At 37.2% G+C, this 26,712-nt stretch overlaps 1 protein-coding gene across 3 annotated transcripts in view; it reads left to right on the top strand.

Moving 5' to 3' along the window:
- The window catches only part of gabbr1b (gamma-aminobutyric acid (GABA) B receptor, 1b), a 227,480-nt gene that overhangs the window by 154,297 nt on the left and 46,471 nt on the right, over window positions 1-26,712 (top strand). For all 3 annotated transcript variants that reach the window (XM_003200605.6, XM_005170102.5, XM_068215287.2), the window contains exons 13-15: window positions 1,724-1,969; window positions 5,666-5,729; window positions 19,862-19,939. In XM_003200605.6, coding sequence (XP_003200653.2) covers window positions 1,724-1,969; window positions 5,666-5,729; window positions 19,862-19,939 — 388 coding nt within the window. The remainder of the gene's footprint in view (window positions 1-1,723; window positions 1,970-5,665; window positions 5,730-19,861; window positions 19,940-26,712) is intronic.

The raw sequence follows: 26,712 nt of genomic DNA, 5'->3' as shown, positions 1-26,712 counted from the left end.
CTTTCCCAACATTTAAACCCCATACAGCTGAGGGAAGAGAAAATAATAATAATAATAATAATAATAACAACTAACCATATCTCACTGTCAACATTCACTGTCATCATAACAACTCACTGCATCAGAATTTTCAAAGGAAACATGAACTACATTTTATTACACAAGCAGGTTACTGTGATTATAGGTTAATCTCTGAATTTACATATCTAAAAACCTTATACTAATACTTTTCCATTTTTTTCAGATTAAATATCAGTCTTCATTTATAAACATGTAGTCATTTTATTCATTATATACAGAGTTTGAGTGCTGGAAATCCCTGGAAATGTTTGAAACGTTTAAGGTTTGATAAAAGTGTTTGAAAATATAATTGTGTTGCTTTTATAATAATTTATCTTACTTAAAATATATTAATAATTAATTATTAACATAAATTAAGTATTTTTGTTTTTGCATAAAATGAGAACAATGCATGGCTATTACTGCTTCAAAAGCATGCGCTGTGCATGAAATCAAAATCAATACAAATTTAAGGTAAAAGATGACACATTAATGATGTGAGTGCATTACATTTAAAAAGTGAAAGTATTTCAGTGTTGAGCTTAGGACTAACATGCCATTCAAGCATTTCCTTAGGCTACTATGCTGTAAAATACTAGAACTACTACCCAGCAAACAATCTTGTGTTTAATAGATGTCTAATAGATATCTAAGCGTAGACAGCCTGACTAAAACAAGGCTAAACTTGGGCTGTCAGTGAAAATCTAAGAGGCATCTAAGAAAAGTCTAAAACTAGACTAGTTGTGAAATAGATAGATTAGACAGACTTTACATGTGTAGTCATTCAATTTGGTTTATTTGATGACTAGTCTAGTTTTGGCCTGTTCTTAGACTTCTATTAGATTTTTACTGACAACCCAAATTTAGCCTTGTATTAGCCAAAACGAGTATGTTTAGATGTCTTTTAGACTAAAAATGCTTGCTGGTTAGATGTAAATGCATGTAAATATGTAATTTAGAACATTTGTAATGTGATAGAAAATTTGAAAATGGACCTGAAAAGTGCTTGAAAGGTGCTTAAATTTGACGTTTAAAGAGCTTAAAAAGCCTTGAATATACAATATTTCCCAAGTTATGTTTAACAGAGCAAGGATTTTTTCCCAGTATTTCCTATAATATTTTTTTTTTCTTCTAGAGAAAGTCTTATTTGTTTTATTTCGGCTGGAATAAAAGCAGTTTTAAGTTTTTAAAAGCATTTTAAGGTCAATATTATTAGCTCCATTAAGCAATGTTATGCAACAATATGCCTAATTACCCTAACCTGCCTAGTTAACCTGAGTAATCTAGTTTAGCCTTTAAATTGCACTTTAAACAGAATACTTGAAAAATACCTAGTAAAATATTATGTACTGTCATCATCTCTAAGATGAAGAAATCAGTTATTAGAAATAAGTTATTAAAACTGTTATGTTTAGAAATGTGTTGAAAATATATTTTTTTTTTTGTTAAACAGAAAGTGGGAGAAAAATATATACAAGAGGGCGAATAATTCAGGAAGGCTAATAATTCTAACTTTAACTGTAGACCTTTTTCAGTCTCTGACTAATTCAGTGAATATGAAGTCCTGCTTAAGGTCCATCATGCATAAACTCTAGTTAGTGCACTATATTTTGCCATCTGTATGCATGCCAGATGATACTGTTTTGCCTTCTCTTTGATCCAGACCTCACAGGAGTTTCTAGCGCAGCTGATGTCCAAGCTGGGCGGGAAGAATCCAGAGGAGACCGGAGGATTTCAGGAAGCTCCTTTGGCGTATGATGCAGTATGGGCTCTGGCTCTGGCACTCAATAAGACAGTGGGACCCTTGAAGGCAAAGGGCCGCAGATTGGAAGACTTTAATTATAATAACAAGGACATCACGGCGGAGATTTACCGAGCCCTGAACACAAGTTCATTCGAGGGGGTTTCGGTGAGTGAAAAATTTGGCTAGAAGTATAAATGATTGTGATGTTTGTTAATATTATTTCAAAATAAACACTTACCGGATTGCATCAGCGTATGTTTTTTTAGATTGTCTATACCTGGGGTTCTCAAACTTTTTAGCCGGCGACCCCCGAAATAACAATGCAAGTGACTCATGACTCCCAATAATCTCTGAAGTGGTTATAGATATGTAATCCTTGAACACAACTATCACTTTCACACAGTGATACCGGTAAATATCCGGAAAATTTCCGGAACGACTTTACCGGTATATTCAAAAAAGCGCTGTTCACACAGGCGAGGACGTTACGGAAATTTTCCGGAAAAGAGCATTCACACATCCATTCCAAAATACCGGTAAATTCTGACATCATTCACCACAAATGAGCTTTAAACGGCTGCTCTTGTATTTGTAAACATTTGACTAAATTACAAACTCTGTGGATGATCAATATTGTGAACAACTTTCGCAGGATCACTTTCGCATGTCGAGATGTTCATATTATCTGCGTGTGCAGGCGCTCATATGCGCACGCAAAGCTTGAAGTTAAACAAACAACGGCTTATCATAAGCATCTCATCGATGATTATTTACACAGTTGGCATTAAGAAGAACATACAAACGAAATCTGACTAACTTCTAGCAGCTAAATGTGTCTGGAAAAATATTCAAAGGCTTTTATCCTCACAAACCGCGCGGACGTAAATGCGTCTGACTGTTGTGATTGGCTAAAGCAGACGTCTCACGTCAGCACGTTCTAGACGTGCACGCGCTTATTACGGGAATCTTCCTTCTGCATTCACACAGCGCAGCATTCCGGCAAATTGCCGGTAATGTTACAACTTCTCTTTCCGGAAAATAGCCAGAACGAATTTACCGGTATTTTCAAAAAGGACCTGTTCACACATACAACCGTTCCGGAAAATTGCCGGCAATTTTCCGGAAAGGTCTGTATGTGTGAAAGGGGCTAACGTGGCACACATACCAATAAGCCTAAGTCTAGTCATTGTTTAATTTTTAAGAACAACACCCAGAAACCATTCTCCATGTTTAGTTGTGGCCTGTATTTATTTTTCATGTATGTGAGTAAAGGTAAAGGTGTCAGAGAGTTTGACCTGGTGCCATAAAATCAATCTGCTGCAGCTGACACTATTGCTGTGTCTGTAATGTAATGTAATCAGCCCAGGGGGCGCAAAACAATCAAAGTCTGATGGCTTTTTATTTGCATGTTGTTTTTTAATGTTTATTATTAACATCTTAACAATGTTGCTATTAACATACCATTTTGTTTTCAGTAGGCTATGAATAAAATATGGCCATTCTAATAGTTTATTAAAATGAATTTGATTTTTGGAAATCGCCAAGCATCCCCCCTCCCTCATTGTCCAGCGACCCCCCCCCCCCCCCAAGGGGGTCTTGACCCCCACTTTGGGAACTTTTGTTCCAAAATGTAATCCAGTCCTATACCCTACCACTAAACCCAACCATAACTGTAAATTATTCCCAAAATTAGAGTTATGAATGTTATCACTCGATTGAATGGGTGGTTATCAGCTGATACATATGGGCCAGTAGGGGTCTTTTGCACCTACTGATAGGCTCAGAAGGCTGATATCATCCATCCACATGGTAATCAGTTATAGATGGCATACGACTGCGGCCAGAAGTTATCAAAAATGATTTATAATATTTATTAAATTTCTCATTAATTGTATTTTAATAACGTCTACTCCTACCACAACCTTAAACCCAACCGTCGCAGTAATGTAAAAACAGATCTGGATCTGGAGTCTTCTCTGTTAGTATAGCTGATTAACCATGTAGATGGATGATAACAGCCTTCTGAGCCTACCAGTAGGTGCAGAAGACCCCTACTGGCCCATATCTATCAGCTTATAACCACTAATAATGAGCATTCGAGTGATAACATTCAAATTAAGTGCATAAAAGTTGGATCACAATCATGTAGAAGTCATAAACCTAACATAATTGGTAAAAGTATCATAAGTCTGATTGGCTGATTGGAATGTTGTTCCAGGATCAACATAGACTTTAATCCAGGAGCATGTCCTATTTGGTGAAATCTAGTTGGCGTAGGGGATATAGTGTAACTGTCTAACATAATATTATATGTATAACATAAATAAATAGGATAACAGTTTCACTGTCTGTTTAATCTGCATTTTAAGTATTAATACTTTTTATAAATATAGATTAACATTTCAGCTTAAGCAACAAATCCCCCTATTAACAACTGGCTTACTATTTATTCATTCATTTGTTTGTTCATTTTCTTTTTGGCTTAGTTCCTTTATTAATCAGAAGTCGCCACAGCGGAATGAACCTCTTATCCAGCATATGTTTTACAGAGCGGATGCCATTTCAGCCGCAACCCAACACTGGGAAAACTGGCTTTATTACCTGCTCGTTATTAAGATGTTGGCTGTTTATTGGTACCTACAAAGTATGATCTTATTCTACATTCATAATCCTGCTTAATAGCTGAACCAGCTACTACTTTGCTAACTATTAATAAACAAATTAGTAGTTTATTAAGGTAAAAGTCATAGTTAATGGCTTATTATATATTAACCATATATTTATGTAAAAATAAATTTTGATCTTGTTAAATTCCTGGTTCTATTTTTAAAAATAACACATTCTATTAAATATACGATTTGCTTTTTAATATTCATAAAATAAAATAAAAAAAAACTTTGTGTACTTCGTTAGACAAACTGGTTATTATAAGAGTATTTTAATATTGTCATTCTTTTGTTTCTTTGATTACATTTTGTCCATATTTGTAAGTTGCTTTTGATGAAAAAAAATGTTTGGCAAATAAAGAAAAAATGCAATATTTTTTTTTTATTGATTTACATTAGATTAGATTAGCTATTAGATTTTCATCTCATTTGATCATGTAAATATCGGCTACTACAAAAAGTTTAGTTTTTATTTTTATTTTTTCTTGATCCAGACCAAACAAACTAAGAGAACCAAACTACACAGTGTGGACCCCCCAAAAAACAACACTGATGCTAAAGCAGAAGTATAATAGAGTAGGGCTGCAAAATATATAATTTCAGCATCGATATCGCAATGTTCACATCCACAATAGTCACATCGCAATGCAATGTTAAGTCTGGATTATAGTTGACAAGGAGCCACAGAACTGTAATTTATCAATTTATTTATATGGAATTTATACAATTCATGCAACAACAACAAACAAAGAATGTTTTTCTTTCCTTAGAATTTTTGTCTTAGTTTCTAGTCAGAATATCTACATTTCAAAGAGAAAACAAGATTATTTTACTTACCCCACTGGCAGATAATTTAGCTTGTTTTAAGGAAAAACTCTTAATTTTGTCTTATTTCATCTGGCTTTTAAAACAAAACAATATTTTTACTTGATCTAAGAATTGTTTTCAGACATTTAGACTAGAAAGAAAACAAAGCAAAGTAGGAAAAGCATTTTTTGCATTGTGATTATTCAATTTTTGTACCTGTATACTGTTCGACTCCCCAGAAAACCGTCAGATAGAACTATTCAACTATCTTGTGAAACTGTATTCATATTGCAATATTTATTACAGAAAAATAAAATATCACAATATCAGATTTTTCAATATCATGCAGCCCTATAATAGAGGTAAAAATATTTTCATTCTCTCTCAGGGTCATGTGGTGTTTGACGCCCAGGGCTCTAGGATGGCTTGGACCCTCATTGAACAACTGCAAGGTAAGCAAAGTGAAAGTCATTATATGATTTATTTTCCCTGTGAAAACTGTAAAGTGCAGATATAATAAAGGTTACATGAAAGTGGACAGCAGGTGTAGTCAGTATGCATGGATGCTCCTGCTCAGTTCTAAAATGATGAACGACTCTGCGATCATTGTTCTCGCTCCATTTGGAAAGTAGCACAGGTGTCAGGCAAAACACTGTTTTTCCTGGGTTCAAAAGCTCCAGAGCTGTAATCATTTTGCCAAAGCTAGAAGATAGAACGATGCTTGATTTTTTTTTTATCCCCTCAGCTCTCATGCGCTCTCAAAAATATGATTGAAGAGGGAAAAATTACATGTGCATGAAATGTTAATACAATTCAGTGAATATTTCAGTAGGCATGGTTCAGAAGAAGCCACTCTCGTATCCATGCTAAATTAGATTTTTTTAATAAAAACCCATTAGTTATTGTCAGTTTTTACAGTAAAATCTATCATTTTGGCACTTAAAAATATTTTATTTAAATATTTCATCACCTTAAAATTATAAGGTTCTGTCTGCATTCTAAATGATTTAAAGATATTGAGCTTTTTGCATTCCATACAGCAAACAATATGTGTGTTAGAGCTGAAGGAACTCGATGGGACCGGACGGGTTTCGGTGGGTTCAGACTTAATTTCTATCATTTTAGACTGGGTTGGGTCGGGCTTGTGTTCCAGCTTGCGTGGCAAATGAACAGTCATGTGATGCATTTTGATTAGCGCAAGAAAGTAATGAAATTGTTTGTTACAACATTAAAACCCATCCCTGCAAAGATGTAACTAAAGATGATCGGTCCTGCGCTCACTGATGGTGGGTCCAGCAGCACTGAACACCCTTTCACTGCTGCTGCTACTAGCCGGGATGCACAGTAGTGATCTGGCAAATTTTGCAAGTTTTGGGTAGGATTGTTATTTCATTTTCCACCAGCCAAGAACATCCATTTAATTTTCCATGACATCGGCTTCAATGTAGAGTGTGACCTCATTTTTCAGGACCAATCAAATAACGTTCCTCCACAAAAACACGTAGCCTTATCTTAGTGAATAAAGGATTTTCAAATTATAACTAAATATTAAATAAATATAGTCAGAGTATATAGGCCAGTGTTGGCATTATTTTCATAATTTTCAGCTTCACTGTTGCCTTAAGGCCGAATTGTGAAGTGAAGTGCCGAAGCAAACCTTGAGAGTCTTTATCCCAATTTCGTTATTGCCAAATACCTGTCACAATTTAGAATTTCATTTCATTTTATTTTTTTAAGAAAGACTTGTTTTTATTGGTGTGCTGGCCAGTTTAACGGCTAAGTGTATGTACTATTTAGTGTGCTGAGATGTTACGAGGACCTATTTTATTTCTTTGTTCCAAATTGTAAGTGGCCTATACAGTACATTTGTTAAATAAATAAATTATGTTAAAACGCGTATAAACCACTCATTCTTAAAAAAAGGCAAAAGAGTTGTGTGCTTGTGCACATTTGAATAATGTCAGGCTATAAACGGGTTTGGGCTTTTAAAAAGCTGTCAATCAAAATGTACTTGTCGTGCTCGGGCAGAAGTGTGTCAGGCTCGGGCCCTATAGGGCCTAACTTTTATGGCCTGATTACAGCTCTTTTATACATTAACATGACAGAGAATTTGCAAATTGGGGTTAAAAAATGGCAAAGAACCTCCTAATTTTAAGTCATTTTCTGCTTGGAATTATAAGGTTGTATCTGGCAGATCATTAATTGAAGCGTTGCTTTTTAAGAAATATAATCATATATAAGAAATATAGCCTGTTTATTAATTTTATTTAAAAAATTAAATTGGTGTTGTAACAATGTTGATGATTGAGAAAGTTACATTTTTGCTTTCTATAACATTGATTTAATGTTTTAGGGGGAATATTTTGTGTAGGCTGTGCTAAATATTTTGTCCGGTGCAGATTTTAATTTTATATAACTAATATGGTAATATTTCTGCTATTTATGAATTATTGAATTATTTTTTTTGTATTAAATGTCCCATGTTTAATTATGTGCCCTTCAAGGCTTAGTATCACATTTAAAGACTTTAAAAGAAAACAGGTCGTCATGGTGGTGCAGTGGGTAGCACAATCGCCTCACAGCAAGAAGGTCGCTGGTTTGAGCCTCGGCTGGGTTAGTTGGCTTTACTGTGTGGAGTTTGCATATTCTCATCAAGTTGGTGTGGTTTTCCTTCAGGTGCACTATAGGTGAATTGAATAAGCTAAATTGGCCGTAGTCTATATGTGTGATTGCTAGAGTGTATGGGTGTTTCCCAGTGTTGGTTTGTGGCTGGAAGGGCATCCGCTGCGTAAAAAAACATATGCTGGATAAGTTGGTGGTTCATTCCGCTGTGGCGTCCTCAGATTAATAAAGTAAATAATAAAGTAAAAAAGAAAATGAATGAATGAAAAAAAAAAAAGATAATGAGCGAATGAGCTGTTACACTGAATATTTACACACAAATGAAAGTCTTTTACATTTAATATATTAGATTTTTTAAATAGCTGTTTCGTTTTCAACAAAAAAATTCTTTATCACATTTACACACATCTTTTCAGTTTCAGCTTTTTTCTCAATTTTGTGCAGTGCAGCATTATTTAGTCGACTTAGTTTTGTGTTTCTTTCTGGTCTTTAACAGCTATCAACTGAGCTTTCGGGCGAAATTACAAAGAAAGCTGATCCTGATTGGTCCCCGTGCATGTATTTGAAATGCTGATTGGCTCACAGAAAGAACCTGATAAAGCCAAGCTAGAGTTTGACTTTGTAGATTTTTTTTTTTTTCGTTTTTGAAATAAAAAGTCTTAAAATGTAAATAACTTTGTCATTTAATAAGAGGATGTGAATAACTCAATTTTGACAAAAATGTCTGATAGAATCGTATAATTGTAAGGTGACGATTTGGATATTTATTTTTAATCGTGCACATAGTATTCTTTTTTTTTTTTTTGTTAAACTGACTCAAAAAACTTGGAATTTATCCATCAAGAGATACAGTGTCATGCAATAGCAAAAGGTGTTTCTTATTAAAACTTTTCTAGGTCACTTATGACTTCATAACATTTTGAACATATTTGAAAAAGAGCCATGGCTTTCTTTAGTGTGCAACTTTACAAAGAGAGAAAAATGTACATCCTGAACAAAAGTGAGAGTTCAAAATAGAGTAAAAAAGAAGTTGGTGGAAAAATACCTACTTCAGTGTAGTTATGGCAGAAGTCACTTGCTGTAGGTGTTTCAGGTGTATCTGTGCTCTACATTAACAAATGTTTGCTTTATATTTCATATCAAACTCTTGGCTGTGTGCTTTTCTGCATGTACAGTTGTTTTCAGTCCCCCCCCACACCACTTCTATGAGGTTGAGGTCTAGGATTTCACTTTTCCAATCGATAGCCTAACATTTAGACTTTTTAAGACTATTTTTATGGCTTTGCTTGGGGGTTTTGAATCATTTTATTGCAAGCTCTGCTTTGTGCATGTCTGTATTTCAGCTTTAGCTTTTTGACAGTCTGTCTCACATGGTCTAGTCCTCTGGTACAATGTGGGATTCATGGTTCACCCTATGATGCCAATCTGACAGGCCCTCAGGCAGAAAATAACCGCAAACCAATAAAGCTTCCACCAGCGTACTTTACAGTTGCTTCGAGGGTCTTTTTATTTTTTCATCAAAGCACTTATTTGGTTTCCCCCTGTCTGGCCAAACAGTTCTACCTTTGTCTCATCTGTCTAGAACATATTGTTCCATTAGTTCTTGTTCATAACTGTTTGTAGACATGTATTAATTATTAAAATGAAAATTGCTCATTTGCATAAGTAATCAGGACCTTTCTTGTGATCCTGAAATTGAGTTCCTGATGAAACTGCCTTCAGACAGACTTTTAGAGCAGCAAAACATAATTGCTAAGTATCTAAAACAGTGGCTCTATACAATTTTAAAAAGCTTAATTATTAATATTGTACTATTTATCATTCAATATATATTTTAATATGGATGTCAATATAGATTTTTTTATATTTGTAAAATTTTAATAAAATTAGATTGTTTTTATAAAGGAAGTATATTTTATATAATGTTAAGCCCCTCTCAATGAGCTTGATTTTAATGATCTAGGTGCAAAGTTTAAAGCACATGGTGCAAAACGGCAAGCGACAGACTGGAAGTCATCCATTTCCAATGGAATGTAGTCCAGTCCGTAGAGTTTCCATCATCTCCGTATGTGGAGAATTTGGATTTGATTTGAGCTGCGGATACGTTGAAATATTTGAACTCCTGCGACTAGAGCGTATGCAATCTAAACTTGTTTATATTACAACAAATATAAATATGCATATAATAAATTATACAGCTAATATAATAACATTATGCAAATGAATAAACTGAAAAAAGCCCCCTGACATAAAGAGGTAAAGTTTCTTATTATTTATGTAGAAAAAAAATCTTTTTTGTAACATTTTAATCCTTGAACTGTTTTCATATGTAAGGATATTTGTGTATTGCTGTACATCCTGTGTGTAATAAGCTATGTGTACATGTTTTCAACCTACATAGGCCCACACAGAATCTGCGCTCGCAGAATTCCGCAGATTTTTTGCCTATTATTGATTCTGTGTATTTACTTAAGTAAATGTATTTTTTTTATTAATTTTGGAAATATTATTGACTAATATGAAAATATTTATACGATTTATTTACAGTACAATTTGTAAAGTAATATTTTCTGTCTTTTAGTGGAGATGTTATAAGAGAGACTTGCTTTGTTCACCAAATAAAGTAGATCCAATTGGATTTGCACTGTAAACATTAAATACAAGTAAAAAATGTATTAATTTTATTTCATATTTTAAGGTTTTAGTTATGATACTTCCAAAATTATTCCGCATAAATCTGCAGATTTTCAAAAAATTCTCAGCAGAAATAGCAAAAAAAATCTGCAGATTTCGTCTGGCCCTACACATAACTTACATGCTCTGCACTGGACTTTAGACCAGATTTTAGTTGGTCAATAGCACGCTCTATTTTAGTTCCTAAAAATAGCAACATGGCAATAATGCACCTTAACACACCTCCTTTTTAGACCAGCAACCCATGAGTCTACAAAGTAGCGCAAATGGATTTGCTATTTAAACAATGTGGCACAAAACATGAAAATTACTGCTGCGCTTGTCTGAAAACAGCAAAAAATCATGCCAAGCACGTCTTGTGCTTTTGTTGCACCGGGTATATGATATAAGGCCCCATATCTTTCTCGCAAAAATATCCATTTAAAAACAATTTTACTCCCTAAGATCCCATTTTTATTTTCTATATTTCTATATTTCCACACTGCCAAACCCCAAGCACAGAATTGTGGGGTATCAAAGAAGGAATCCATATTCTGCTTTCAAAAGCCATCTAGATGAAAGCATCCTGCTAGACGGGATGCTACTCAAAAATTTAATTCAAAGTGCCTGGCTGATGTCTTACCTCCATGTAGACAGCATTTTTCAGCCTGTGATTTACCATATCTGCAGGTCTAATGGCATGACGAAGAGGTAAATTCATTTATAAAGGGCAGTATATGATTTCCTACCAAGGTCTTTGTGCTGGCTACATGAATCTGGTTTTCTTAGGAGGTGCCATTGTGCCTTGCTAACCTTTATAGACTAGACACCTTTAGACAGAGACTGTATAAAACTCTACAGTTCACAGTGCATGACAGTGCAAATCCTCCACCAGGTTCAAATATCTGTCCATAAACCTGTGATATAGAGTTATGTCAGTGTATTAATGCATCTGCCATTGTAAAAGAATTGATGGTAAATTTAAAGGTTCACATGAGCACAGTGACCTCCATTATTGTTCAGTAAAAGGAGTTTGAAGCTACCACAACTCTTTATGAATATGGCAGTTTGGCCAGATTGGTCATTTGGCCTAGTCTGAAAAAAGGTTAGGCAGGTTAACCAGAATCCAAGACCACATCCAAAAATGTTTAGAGCCTCTTGAAAGTTGCCAGTGTTGTGGGAATGGGAATCTAACAAGGCAACCATTATAAGAATGACTTGTCAATTACAAAATCTTATTACAAGAAGCATCTGGAACACCGATGGATGCGTTTTTCCATGCAGCCTCATTTCCAAACTTAAATATTCCATTTGAATTTCACACACAATTCCCAACACAGTGGCAGGGGCATCTCTTCCTTCATTAGCTTGTTAACCTCCTCAAGTGACAAGTGTATTGTGACTGCAACCTCAGCTGTCGCGTTCAGATTGGATCCTTTTCTCTCTCCTGTCGTTTGTTTTCGGTCTTTGTATTGGCGTCGTTTCAAAAGCTGTCTTTTTGATCAGTGTGCCTATGTTCCCCTGTTCAATCTGTCACATTGCTTTGTGCCTCTGCCGGTGCCCAGATCCTACGTCAATCCCTTTTTGTTTGACACAATAAAAAATAGAACTCGATTTTAACATTTTCTGTGGAAAAATATGAGTCGCTGCCCCTCCAGAACTGACTGCCACTCTGTTACATTGTTCTAGGCGGCTCCTGTTACTCTGTGTCTGCCAAGATGTTTCCTTGCAGTTGCTAGGGCGTTCTATGTGCTGTCTGGGTGGTTACCACTTGAATTCCAAAAAAATCCACTTTAATGTCAGTTATGCTTTCCTAGCAAAAAATACCACCACAGTGCTTGGTTAATGAAAGGAGTGGCAGTGGGTTGTTGAGCTGGTGGTAAAGTGTTGCTAGGTTGTTGCTACAGTAGGTGGTAATTATACATATCATTTAAAAAACTAAAAACTCTAATTATTGAGTTGTTCTTGCCCATCAAAAGAGACCTCTTAAAAATTAGGGTGATTTGTCAAAGCATTGTTATGTTGTTATAAAGCTGTTGCTATGTGTTTTCTAAGGCAATTCTTGGTCTTGATTCTTGGTTTTTATTTCTGTCCTATATTTTATTACTATTATTCACCAAAATGTGAATTATGCTAACCTCCAAATCGCATTAAAATAGGTTGTTATTAGCTAGGTGGTTGTTTTCGATAACATAAAAAAAACCTTTTAAATGACCATGTCCCTAATTCCCAGAATGCATGGAATTTAGGGGAATTATTAAAACTGTAATTAATTGTTATGCTGTTGCTAGGTGCTTATTTTCTGTCACATTTTTTTCAAAATAAATAAAATTAGGACTCCTTTTTCTATAGTGTGTATCATTTTGAACATGTTTTGAAAAAGAGTCTTGGACCTCTAAGTTGTGCTTGCCCTAAATGCTTGGCAGATGTATTTGACAAGACTTTGTTGTGCTGTTGTTAATCCTTGTTTAATGTAGGGGGTTGACAGGTTGTTGTGCTGTTGCTGAGATATTGCTAGATTATTTGTCAAAATAACTTTAATGCTAGTGTTATTGTTCCAGTTTGTCTTTATTAAAAATTTTAATTTGATACTTGACTACTTAAGCCTTTCCTCTACAGTACTCGGTTAAAGTAGGTGGTTACCAGGGAGGTTTTGTGGTGCTGCTATGTTGTATTTAATGGCCTATTCACACAGTGTATCGGCATTAACACATTTTCTTTGAATGGAGTGACTTCCATTATTGTGAATTTATTGCCTATCATGTGGTGTTGGGTCCATTGCTTGTGGCAGAAATTAAAACTTTTTCAAATCTATTGCAAATGCAGCACAATATATATATATATATATATATATATATATATATATATATATATATATACACACACACACACACACACACACACACACACACACACACACACACACACACACACACACACACATACACATACACATACACACTCACTCACTCACCTTAGTAGTACTAGGTTGGACCACATTTTTGCCTTCAGAATGGCCTTAAACCTTTTTGCCATAAATTCAACAAGGTACTAGAAATATTCCTCTGAGATTTTGGTTCATATCGACATGACAGCATCGTGCCATTGTTGCAGATTTGTTGGCTGCACATCCTTGATGTCAATCTCCCTTTTTGCCATATCCCAAAGGTGCTCTATTGGATTGAGTCTGGTGACTGTGGAGGCCATTTTAGTACAGTGAACTCATTGTCATGTTCAAGAAACTAGTCTGAGATGATTTGCGCTTTATGACTTGCCGCATTATCCTGCTGGAAGTAGTCATCAGAAGATGGGTAGTCAGCAGCAATACTCAGGTAGGCTGTGGTGTTGACACAATACTTAATTCTGCATACCTCGGTTGTAACGAGTGGTTATTTGAGTTTTTGTATCAGCTCGAACCAGTCTGGCCATTCTCCTCTGACCTCTGGCATCAACAAGGCATTTGTGCCCAAAGAACTGCCGCTCACTGGATATTTTCTTTTTCGGACCATTCTCTGTAAACTCTAGAGATGGTTGTGCATGAAAATCCCAATAGATCAGCAGTTTCTGAAATACTCAGAACAGCCCATCTGGCACCAACAACCACGCCACGATTAAAGTCACTTAAATCCCCTTTCTTTTAAATTCTGATGCTCGGTTTGAACTGCAGCAGATCGTCTTGATCATGTCTAAATGCCTAAATGCATTGAGTTGCTGCCATGTAATTGGCTGATTAGAAATTTGCTTTAACTAGAAATTTGGACCAGTGTACCTAATAAAGTGGCCGGTGAGTGAATATATTTTAGTAGTGCCATATTCTTGCAAAACAAGAGAATACCAGTTTGTCATGATGGAGGAAAAGCTTATTTTTGTGATTGGTAATCCCCATATATTTTATGATTACTCTTTATATAAACACAAGAACTTGTACCAGAGGGACCAAGCTTGAGTGGGTAGCACAATCGCCTCACAGCATGAAGGTTGCTGGTTCGAGCATCGGCTGGGTCAGATGGCAATTTCTGTTGCTAGGGTATTGTTCGGTTGCTAGGGTATTGTTGTTTTTATGCCCATTAGAAAAATGCTAAAAACTGTCTAAACATACATCAAAATTTGAGTTCATTATTTACTGATTGAAGTGAAAAGCTTCCACCAAAATTGTATGTGATGCTAAGTGATCCCTTGCAAAAGGAATGCACAATGCTATGCTAGTGTTTGTGATTGCCAGGGCGTGCGCAGTTGTGCAGTTGCTAATTTAATGTGTTGCTATGTTGTTGCCCATATAGTTGCTATAACTAATCATGTAAATGGTTTCAAAATTGCAGGAGGATGACACCAAAGCAAGCTAATAGGATACTATCTGAATGTAGGAAATTATAGTCTGGAGATTAGCCTTCCCTCTCAATGCCTGGATCACACAGTGCTTCCGGAGCCTTTCTTTCTTCCTCTGTCTTCTTTGCCTCTTTTTCATGTCTCCCAAGAGGGAGCCCAAGCTGACTGGAGTAATTACGCTTAATGATCACCTGATAATTATAATGGTTCTCACTTAAGCTAATTTCTCCTTGTGTTTGGGGGTGGAGGCCCTCAGAGCCCGTGCACAGATCTCTGAAGCCCGCCAGTGTGTGTTTGAGATAGAGAGAGAGAAGGCCCGCTTGAAAGAAAACAGAGGAACGGAGCAAGAGCGAGAGAACGTAATAGAAGATAAATTTCCTCTGTCTTTCGCTTCTCGCTCAAGCACTGCTGATACGGTGGTATGCAATTATAGCTCTCTCTACAAAGCTGATTTTAAGGGAGAGCGACCCTGTTGTGCATTCTCATTTAAAGCTTAGCTGATACGCCTGCCGGAATATGAGGATTGATGATAGATCTGTTTTCAGTCTGTTTGTCTAATCCAGGCGTTGTTTGGTCTCTAAAGGCTGCCCAAAATCTGATCCAGCCTTGCAGTATTGATTTATGGCGGCATGTAGTGACATTTCTCTTTTCTTTGTTCCTCTCCTAAAACTCACCTTTTATCTGTTTTCACCCTGTTCCCTCCAGCTCTTGAAATCAATGTGAAATCAAAACTGACCTTGTTTACTTTAATAATACTTTTGTCTGGCCTGTTTCATTTTCTTTTTGTTTTACATATTCATTTGACTAATGTAAGCTAGTTTTATGCAGCTGTGCTTTTGTGAAATATTGCTAATAGTTAACATAGTGTTTTAATGCTTGTTAAATTGTAAAGTAAATAATATATTTGAAAGATAAGCTAAATACTAGAGCCTTAATAACTTGATAAAGTTAAAGGACTTAATAAAGAACCAGTTCTTTGTAAGTAGGGCTGCATGATTCTGGCTAAAATGAGAGTCACTTTTTTTTTTTTTTTTGGTATAAAATCAAGATTACGATTTTCTCACAATTCAGCAGATGTAAAAAAAAAAGATTAATATGAGTAGGCTATTATTATTTTTATTTTACAAACATATAATAAAATGATAGTAATATTAGGCTAATGTGTAGGTCTATTGTTGGTTAAAATGCTACATTTATTATAGAGTTGGAACTCTGTCTTGGTTGTTATTTCACAGTAAAGTGACGACATCAGAATACAACTATTCTCAATTCTAAAGTTGTATAATTATGTTTGAGACATATGCTTGTCATTTGTCATTAGCTATGTTTCCATCCACCTATAGTTATGCACAGTTTGGATATGCGCATAAAAAACTGTTGATGGAACAGCAAGATGGGCATACATTTTGAAAATGGGCATAAAAACATGTGAATAAATGAGTAGGATAAACTTTTAATTCGATAAGAAAATATACGCATAAACTGTGATGGAAACACTTTCACTTTCATGTGATTTTGTTATAAGAGATCATGTGGTGATTAAAATGTGTGCGAATGAACAAGCCAGCAGGCTGAGCACACTGTAAAACATCTGAAATGTTGTTTTGGTCATGCTAAAATGCCTTAACCATCTCAGTTAATTGTGTTATTTTACTATTAATGACCTCCAGAATAAAGAGCGTCTGTGCTCCGCATCTAACGCCTTCAAACACCACCGCACATTCACTGCATGTCAGGATTGGCTTCTGAGGCGCAAGTTATTTGTTAGATAAAGAAAATAATCATGCAGCTTCTCTTATCCCAGCAAATTGCATTTTTTTCTGTTGATATGTGGCCCCAGATAATCAGGAAGTGTTGATTTTGTTCTCTTTGACTCATTGGAAGCGCTGCTTTATTCACACATCTTTTATGCGATAATCCAGTTTTGATGGAAACATAGTTATTAACAACATTATTAGACAATTTTATCACTGGTAAAAACAGACATTTGTCTTTATTAGATTCCCTTCTGCATTGTTGACCTTATTTTTCAATGCAGAAGTGCGCTCATTTTTGAGGTTGTTTTAGGACTTCGGATTCAGACGTCTATGGGAGAAATCACTAGAAATAATTAATGTCAGAAAACGGTCAGAATACTTGCTCTACAAACAAATGTTTCCATGACTATACAGACCAAGTAGAATAATAAAATAATAGAAAAGTATAAGTTTGCAACATTAAGTAGCATAATAAGCTGTTTTTAACGTCTAAAAATGAATGGAAGTGAATGAGGCAAAAAGATTCAGATGGCTGCGCCCGCTCCAATATAAAGAATAAGGTTAATATTTAACATTATATAGGCTAGAGTAGTTATGCTGACACTGGTAAACATTTATTTTCATGCACAACACTTTATGTTTGCTATGAAAGAAAAAACATCAAATACTTGTCGTAATCATATCTCTAAAATGCGATTTAAATAATGTGCAGGCTGGTTGTCATGGCTGCTGTCGATTTGAGAAAAAACCAACCCAGGCTCATTTTGAAAATTTAGCCCTGCGGACGTTTCTGGAGACTGTGAAATACGTCCCGGAAGGTACGTATTTGTGCAGTTTTTGTTTTCGCATATCCGCGAGAGGCCGCTGTGTGCGATTTTTCACGTCTCGAACGCCACTCGTGAGCGTGCACCGTTCACGCCCGTGCTGTTCTCGCGTAAAAAGTCGCTGCCGCTGTCGAGCAACCGTCTGTCCAACTGACTGACTGACTGAATGACTGAATGATTGATTAGCCACCCTCCTCCCCCTCCTTCCCTAAACCCAAGCGACGATTTTATAAAGGCTCTTCAGAAAAAGAAATGCCCTCGTCTGATTTCAACGCATTCTCGCCTCGTTATGAACTCATTCGCTTTATTTTTTGGATTCTGTTTTTTGTCTTACCTGATTTCTGGAACCACTCTTACCCGGTCGCCGCGGCCAGCTCCACTCCAGGCCTCCGCTCCAGAGACATAACATGACGAGCTAACCGGACAAACTGGTTGCGGCGGGAAAGCCCTCCACACGGAGGTGAGCCGTCAGCCAGCGAGCACGAAGAGGAGCGGCGTCACACTGCCCCGTAGCGTTCGCTTGAAAAAACGAATACGTACCTCCGACCACGTAAATCGCGGTCTACAGAAACGTCCGCGAAGCTACGTTTTTTTTAGAATGAGCTTTAAACATACATGAAATATCTTACTTCCCAAGTGGCTTCCAAACAATCGCTCTGTGCAACAATCTGAACATTAAATATAACTTTATTACCTGTTATTCACAGTATATGCAGGTTCTGTTCACTAAAGTAGATGTCATTCACGGGCACGCGTGCGCCTTCTTGGTAGTAAACAAACAGAGCATCAGCTTATGTGTGGTTTTGCGACCGCGAATACCTCATTACATTAAGACAGAAATTACATTTTGGGGTAAATCATACCTTATAAAAACTGTATGCAACACTTTTAACACCTTTTGGAGATGTCCGTTTTGCTGAACAAGGTAAATAAAACAATGTGAAGACCGTCTTTACTGATCTCTCCTGACCTTGAAAATATAATTGGCTGAATCGTAGAAAAGCTGAATTAAGATCATGTGTGTAGGGTCGAATCGAGATTGTGATCTTTTTTTTGATCCATTGTGCAGCCCTATTTAGTAGATAAATTTTTATTTAATTAATGCATTCATTATTTTCAGTTCCGGTAATGGACATCTGAACATGTCAGTGTTATTTTTCAATAGTGCGGCCATGTTAGAAATACTATGTTAGTTCAACTGTGCACTTGCGTTAAATTTCAATTTGATGGGAAGCAGTTAGTGGACACAATAAATAGCTTTCTGTTGAGTTGCGTGAACAATGAACAGTTATTCAGCATGATCAATGGTGGTTTGATTCTCAAAGAAATGATTCAGGACTTGAATGAGTTAGTCCTCGTAATAGTCAAATGAGACTCAAACACACGAGTTAGTGTTAGTGGTCAGAGAAGATCTAAACATCTGACTCAGGCACCCAACCACAAGCCTGACCCAAAAAAAAATGGAGAAAACATGGTCATGATGATTTAGATTTTTTAGACTTTCATCTATCTTTGGGACACAAATGTTTATATATAATGTTTATGTATGGTTATGTTTCTTTTTTCTCATGAATTTTGTTAATCTAATAAAAAGTCTACTCAAGCAAATAAAAAAAAAAGTTTAAAAATGTTCATAAAAACCAGTTTTTATTATCCCATACCTGTTAAATCCTAGTCTTCCATAGAGCAACACTGGTCTGATGTGTTAATTCTCTACACAAATAAACATTGATCAACACACGTACATACAGCTATTAATTATGGTAATCTGAAGCTCAAACATGCTTATTTATCACATGGGAACAATCCACACACGCACTTAAGCTTCCAATTACCATTTGATATGCTCTTTATAAATTCTCTGCGCTCATAAATGTCAATTCAGGAATAAAGTTATTCTTAGTTTTTTGTTTTAAGTATTTTATTTTTTAGATTACTTTTACAGTTTTACTACTTTGGCTTAATGAACTTTCATTGGGTGGGACAAAGTTATAGAGAGTATTTAAATTATATTTTGATTTGTGTTGTAAATATTAACAAAAACGTATGGGTTTGGAAAAATGTATGTGAATATTTTTTGTTGAACTGAGAGACATAAGCAGAGCAATGTTCATGTTTACATGATGCTTCAGAGTGCTGAAATAAATCATTTTCTTAAGTGCATGTTACCGGGGTCATGCTGCACTCCGCTGCTAGTCGCCACTTAGCATTTCTGCTCATTTGCATACAGTCATATTCCCAGTGGATTAAATAACATTTTTCCCCTTAACATTTCCTGTTCAGAAACATGCCACATTATAGAGGGAAAATATATTTACCAATGCAATTTGATGTTGACTTACAAAGGTTTCTGAATTGCACTCTCTCTTGTTCACTCGGCAGGAGGAAGTTACAAGAAGATTGGATACTACGATATGACCAAAGGCAATCTCTCTTGGTATGGGAATGACAGGTGGATAGGTAAGGACACATTTGTCTTTCTCATCTCCCATATATGCTCTTGTTTATCAATGTCTGAAGCACTCTTTTTTGGTTTAAAGCTCCTCTCACACAATCACTCACATTATTACTCCGGCTATTCCTCTGCGTCCCTCAGAGTGTCACAGCTGCACATTCTTGGCCCCGCCTCTAAAACGAAGAGAACTGCAAATGACAGGCTGCTACGGGGCGTTAATCAATCAGTCAGTCAAATTCTGTTTAGCATTCTGTCCGTGAGGGCAGGCACGCTGTGGGAGCTCTGTGCGGCTCTACAAAAAAAGACAAATGAATGCCATTAGAAAACCGCCAGGAGTTAATTCCAATCATAAATTGAGCAAGCACACTGATAAAAATTGCGTGCAATATAAAATGAGTGATGGTTTCATTTAATCTTTTTAATTGTATTTGATGACCAGTTCACGCTCAGTGTTGCTGATGCTGCACTGAGAAGATGCCAACTGACAGCTAAAAACAACACAAATCAGACGCGGCCCAGGCTGTTCTCCAGCTGCCTCGCAGCACATGCTAACCTTGACTGGACGAGTAGGCACAGCAGCCTCAGCTGATTGTTTTTGCCTGTTATTTAAACCCTTGCGGGTTCCGAGCGGAGCTTGCTGTTTTAAAACAGAACCTTGAGCTTTGTAATAGCAGCCTGAGTTTGTTGGTTTCTAGCATTGGTGGTGCAATGCCACATCACCATGCTCATTATGTGACCATTTCTATGCCTAGACATTTCCCTAGATGTGCTCTCGGTGGGCTTACACTGTTTTAAACTTGCTTATTAGCTTATTAAAAACTCACTGAAGCAGCGAGCTCCATGGCAACTGTAGCACGTCGGCAATGCAAAATGCGCTAATTGCGATTTTCATAAGGCATACCAGGGGCCTTGTGATGGAACCTGTTTTTCATTTATTTACCCAGCTTGCAGCTGGGAATAATGCCCATAGCATTGTCGTACACCCCAGGTGGCTTGGAGAGTCTGGCACCTTTAACTTGTGCATTAGTTGTCGATGATAGATCTCTTTTGAGGTTATTACTTTAACAGCAACCCTTGACTTTGGCAGACTGTGAGTTGCTGTGAGTCTGCTGGTGAGGTGGAAGGTCATCCTGCCCCTTTGATCACAGCGAGGTACACAGAAATGCACAATCATCAAAGTTACAATCCTTTGGTAAATGGTGACAGATGACCTTTGAGGCGGTTCTGTGCCATCTGGAAACGCATGCACAATCACTGCACAACTTTTCACCTTGCCAACATGGTCACTGGCGCTCATGGGCAATGTATTCCAGGGAGACGGTGGGGATGTAGAGCTAAAAATAATCAGCGCTGTAATAAAGGCCTCTTGAAGGAGAGGGTGACTTTGCTCCAGATTGGACACCACGTGTTGACCATTCACTGACCGTTATGATTCTCGCTCTTATTCTCTGCAAAGTGAAGGTTACGTCCCCTCATATCTCAGCTGAATGCCAGTGGTTCTGTTCGAATCTTTGTTGGATTGTTTCTCACATGGAATTGAATGGCCTCACTCGTTCTCTCCTTCTCCCCGGTCGCCCCTGACAACCACTGCATCTGCGCCTTGTTCTCTCATCGCTCTGGCAACCATTATGGGTCTTGGTTGCCATGGCAACATACTGTCCCGATTCCACCATCAAGGACAGGGAAGAGGTATTAAACCACATGAGTTCTCTGGCCCACTGGATGCACGCACACATACACAACACACATACATACTTATACATTTACAACCATGCACATTCAGCACACATATATTCACTGCCTTAAATTTGCTGGTAATTTATTCACTCTTAGACACGTGGGCGTTTCTTAAGTGAAGCTTTAAAGAATATTTTTAGCTGAAACAGTGGTTCATCATGATTCATCAAATACAAGTTAACATGCTGACACTTTGAGTGTCAAAAAAAAAAAAAAACACACAGGCTCAACTAAATGAATAACACATAATACACTGATGTCTACGTTGTTAACCAATCTGACTGAACACTATTTTACCTTTAATCTACTGGTTATCATCTGGTTTTTGTAAATTGGTTTCTGGTTATTGTAAATTATGTACATTTTTGTACACTTGCCTTTCATGAATCACTTAGGACCACAAGATCAGCTGAGAATGTAAATGTTCTGCTGAAGAAAAACATTTATAAAATATAACTGCAAGCAGCAATTATCGGGGCCAAGCAGTCCAGTGGCCACATCATAAACAAGCACAGCATCAAGCTACAGAGCAATGGAAAAAAACTTTTTGGCAGCATGGTCTGAGCCATATTTGGTGGAAATTGGACTAACCATCTAAGGAGATTTCAAAACAACAGATTTTCAAACTAAATTAAGATAGTGGATAGGAAGTCATGTCAATTAGGGAATAGATCATATCAATGTTCACAAATCAATGATACAAGAAATCTGCAAGACCAGTCTCATGACAATAGACAAAACTATTCAAAAATCATTTGTTTGTCAATTTAACCTAGAAGTTGGTGCAAACTGATGTAGTTTGGTCAATGCCAGGTCTAGATGACATTAAGTTTGGTTTCAATACTTCAAACCATTGCACTATTAAACCTGTAAAATCATCTGGCAGCATTACATCATGTTTGCGCATGTGCTAAATGACAACAGTTTTGTCTATCAACATGAATTTCATAATTTTTGGGGTTCATAGTCTGAAGATGATCCGAGTCAAATTTAGTGAAGATTGGACCAACTCTAGGAGGAGTTAAAAAAAAGTATAGATTGAACAAAATCAAAATGGCAGACAGGAAGTTTGCCAGATCATGACATAATTGGTATTTGTGTTGTCGTAAACATATGCAGGCATAAGTTATTACTAAATTTGTAAATTTTATTAATAATGGCTAATGAATGTCTTATAACTCTTGACCGGTGGTCAGTGTGAGGCGACAAGATCAGACTTGTTGAAGATCAGACTTGTTGAAGATCAGACTGTCCTTATCAGTGTGCCAAAGTTTGTGCAAATGCTGCAAACGGTTCATGGGCTGCCGTAGACTCCCAGAAAGGAAGAAAAAAAAGAGGAAGTCGAAAGAATAATACTAAGAACCGGAACGGATACACTAAGTGCCTATGCACCTTCGGTGCTTGGCCCCTAATGAGTGTGTAGATTAACATTATATTTACATATTGGAGTGAACTATGCCTTTAGGTACTGTTTGAAATAAAAAGTGGACTATATGTATTAGGGCTGAGCAGTGAGTTTGTTAATGTTACAGACACAGAGCGAACTGCTGGGGGACGTACATAATCCAATTTGTCTGAAACATGAGCCATACTTTATAGTAAGGGCTCAAATAACTCATAAGATATAGTTAGCACGTATCATTGGAATTGGCTTGCCTCATCAGGTGCTCTGACAAATACATCTACTACTGGCAGATGGGATACTTGTGCTTTTTGCTGTAGTGAAACAAAGCCTTATCACCCTGCAGCCCAAGACCTCAGTACCTGAATGGTAGACTACATGGGAAAGCTAGGCTGCTATTGGAAATGGTGTTAGTGAGGCCAGCAGGGGGCAATCAGCCTGCAGACTGTGAGAGTCCTAATGCCCCAGTATAGGGAAGGGAACACTATGCTGTCAGTAAGCGCCGTCTTACGGATAAGACGTTAAACTAAGGTCCTGACTCTCTGTGGTCATGGCACTTCTCATATAGAGTAGTGATGGAAGCCTGGTATCCTGGCCAAATTCCCTCTATCAGCCCTTACCCATCTTGGCCTCCCAATCATCCCCATCCACCGAATTGGCTCTATCACTAGCCCCTTTCACACATACAGACCTTTCCGGAAAATTACCGGCAATTTTCCGGAAAGGTTGTATGTGTGAACAGGTCCTTTTTGAAAATACCGGTAAATTCGTTCTGGCTATTTTCCGGAAAGAGAAGTTGTAACATTACCGGTAATTTGCCGGAATGCTGCGCTATGTGAATGCAGAAGGAAGATTGCCGTAATAAGCGCGTCCACGTCTAGAACGTGCTGACGTGAGACGTCTGCTTTAGCCAATCACAACAGTCAGACGCATTTACGTCCGCGCGGTTTGTGAGAATAAAAGCCTTTGAATATTTTTCCAGACGCATTTAGCTGCTAGAAGTTAGTCAGATCACGTTTATATGTTCTTCTTAATGCCAACTGTGTAAATAATCATCGATGAGATGCTTATGATAAGCCGTTGTTTGTTTACCTTCAAGCTTTGCGTGTGCCTGTGAAACAGCCTGTGAGCGCCTGCACACGCACATATTATGAACATCGCGACATGAGAAAGTGATCCTGCGAAAGTTGTTCACAATATTGATCATCCACAGAGTTTGTAATTTAGTCAAATGTTTACAAATACAAGCGCAGCCGTTTAAAGCTCATTTGTGGTGAATGATGTCAGAATTTACCGGTATTTTGGAGTGGATGTGTGAATGCTCTTTTCCGGAAAATTTCCATAACCTCCTCGCCTGTGTGAACAGCGCTTTTTTGAATATACCGATAAAGTAGTTCCGGAAATTTTCCAGATATTTACCGGTATCACTGTGTGAAAGGGGCTACTGTCTCTCCACTCCATCTATTGCTGGCACCATTGACCTGTGGCTGCCATCGCATCATCCAAGTGAATGCCGCACACTGGTTGTCGTGTGGAGAGACTCACTCATGATTGTCAAGCGCTTTGGGTGTATGGCCTTACACAATAAATGCGCTATATAAATACACATTACTTACTTACTGTAGTGTGTTTAAGATGTGGTTTATTATACAATATTTCCATTTTTCTGTCATTAGTTTGAGCTAAACATACAAATTCAGAGCTGCTGCTGTGTTTATAAGGCAATTTAGCAACATAGGACTTTCGCATTTTTTGTTAATAAAGTGTAACATTATGATGTCAAAAAGTCATGTGATTCTAACCCAGTTTTGTGCATAATATGTTGCATTGCCTAAATGGTTTATTTACTATATTGACTTTCCTAGATTTTAATATAAGCATTATTTTATCAGACTACATTGGGCAGGATTTTAAAAAAGTACAGATTTTTTAATTAAATATAAATTTAATTGTATGTGATGACCAGTTCACGCATTTCACCAATCCGTAGATGTAATATAACATAGATTACTTGTCTTATTCTACACAATATTCATGCACATCAAATTTTCATCTCTGTAGTTTTTTTTCTCCAAGCATAGCCCTTTTTGCAATCTAATCGATTCCAATTCCAGAGTTTCCCTCTAAAATATGTCACTTTACGCGAGCAAATGGGTTGCCTACCCCAATTGATGTAGAATTGTCACCGAGACTGACTGCTAATATCTATGAATTGTGTTATCTAATCAAGACAGTGAGCTGCGAGTAAATGTGTTCCCTCAGCTCCACAAGGATTGCAGCTTCACACAGATCCCAAGTTAATTTTAACACCATAGCAACACTGCAACGTTAACATTCTGACCCGAAACACCATGGCAACCACTTTCTATTTCCACAAACCACTTAAACTCATGTGTTGTGCCATATCACATCCAAGGTCTATCTGTTAAGATTGTTCCAGCGTCAGTGGTGCTCCATGTCATTTCCCAGCATCCCAGAATTCATCTTTTGGCCATCTTCTGGCCACGTTGAGTTGGATTCCCCACTCTCCTCCAATCAATATCAGCAAATTCCACAAGGGATTTGGCCTTATGTGAACCTCTAATTAAGACTGACAGCCGATGTGCTTATCAGATGCTCTGGTGAGGGGTTTCCACTGGGACCGCATGCGTAGTATAAACCCTGTTGGGCTCAAGGAGCTGGGCTTCATAAGAAAAAAGCATCAGCTCTAGAGATAGACGTAACAAGCTGTGTGGCCCCCTGCCAATTTGTCACTCGCAGAAGAATGTAACGCTGATGAACATCTTATGTGCAGCCCACCCATCGATTGAAGATGACCACAATGCACCCTGTTGTCCTTTGTTGTCGCCAATTGGCTGGCCGATTACCCATCTGGAGGGAATGAAACAGTCTGAGATGGTATCGCTTCGCAGAGACCAGAGGGGGAGAAAGCTTTAGTCAAATGGCAGCGAGGTGAAATTCGATAGCTATCGTTTCTCTGCAGACTCTGAAATGCAGCCAGTTTATCAGAGAGAACGAGAGGCAGAGAGGGAGGTAAAATGACTCATTTGGCTCAGAAAACGGCAGCTTGGAGCTGCTTTCCTCTTTTTGATTTTGCTCAATTGTTTCATTTTTGAATATTAAATTGAAATAATAAATAAACATGATTATTGCATGAATTCTAAGTAAATAACAAATTAAATAAGTAATGTACTAAGGGCTGGGGAAAGCTTGATTCTGGTTGATTCATGAATTTTGTCAGGGGTTCAGACAATACGGGCATGTTTTGACTTTGAATTGCAGCAATTTCAACGGTCTTTACTATGGTGGCCGAGAGAGCTTAACATGCTGCAATTTAATAAGACACATGCAATTACAAAAAACGCCAGTGAGTTGAGAAAAGATCTACATCAGTTTGACAGCACACATGCAAATCGTCTCAACGCATACACATTTTTAACAAATGCACTTCATTTTCACACATTGCAAACAATTAATAAAACCAGCAGCATTTTCTCACAACACAAACATTTTACGAAAATGTGCTGCATTTACTCACAACACAACGGAATTGTTTGAGGAGGACCCTATAACGTGATGGACCCGGCTAGGTTATGGTTATTAGGGCTATTAAAGACTAAAGACTTCGGAATCGGGATA

This window comes from Danio rerio, chromosome 19 (assembly GCF_049306965.1).
Source record: "Danio rerio strain Tuebingen ecotype United States chromosome 19, GRCz12tu, whole genome shotgun sequence".
Taxonomy (NCBI): domain Eukaryota; kingdom Metazoa; phylum Chordata; class Actinopteri; order Cypriniformes; family Danionidae; genus Danio; species Danio rerio.
Note: the sequence above shows the minus strand (reverse complement) of the source record. Positions and strands in the feature narration are given on the sequence as shown.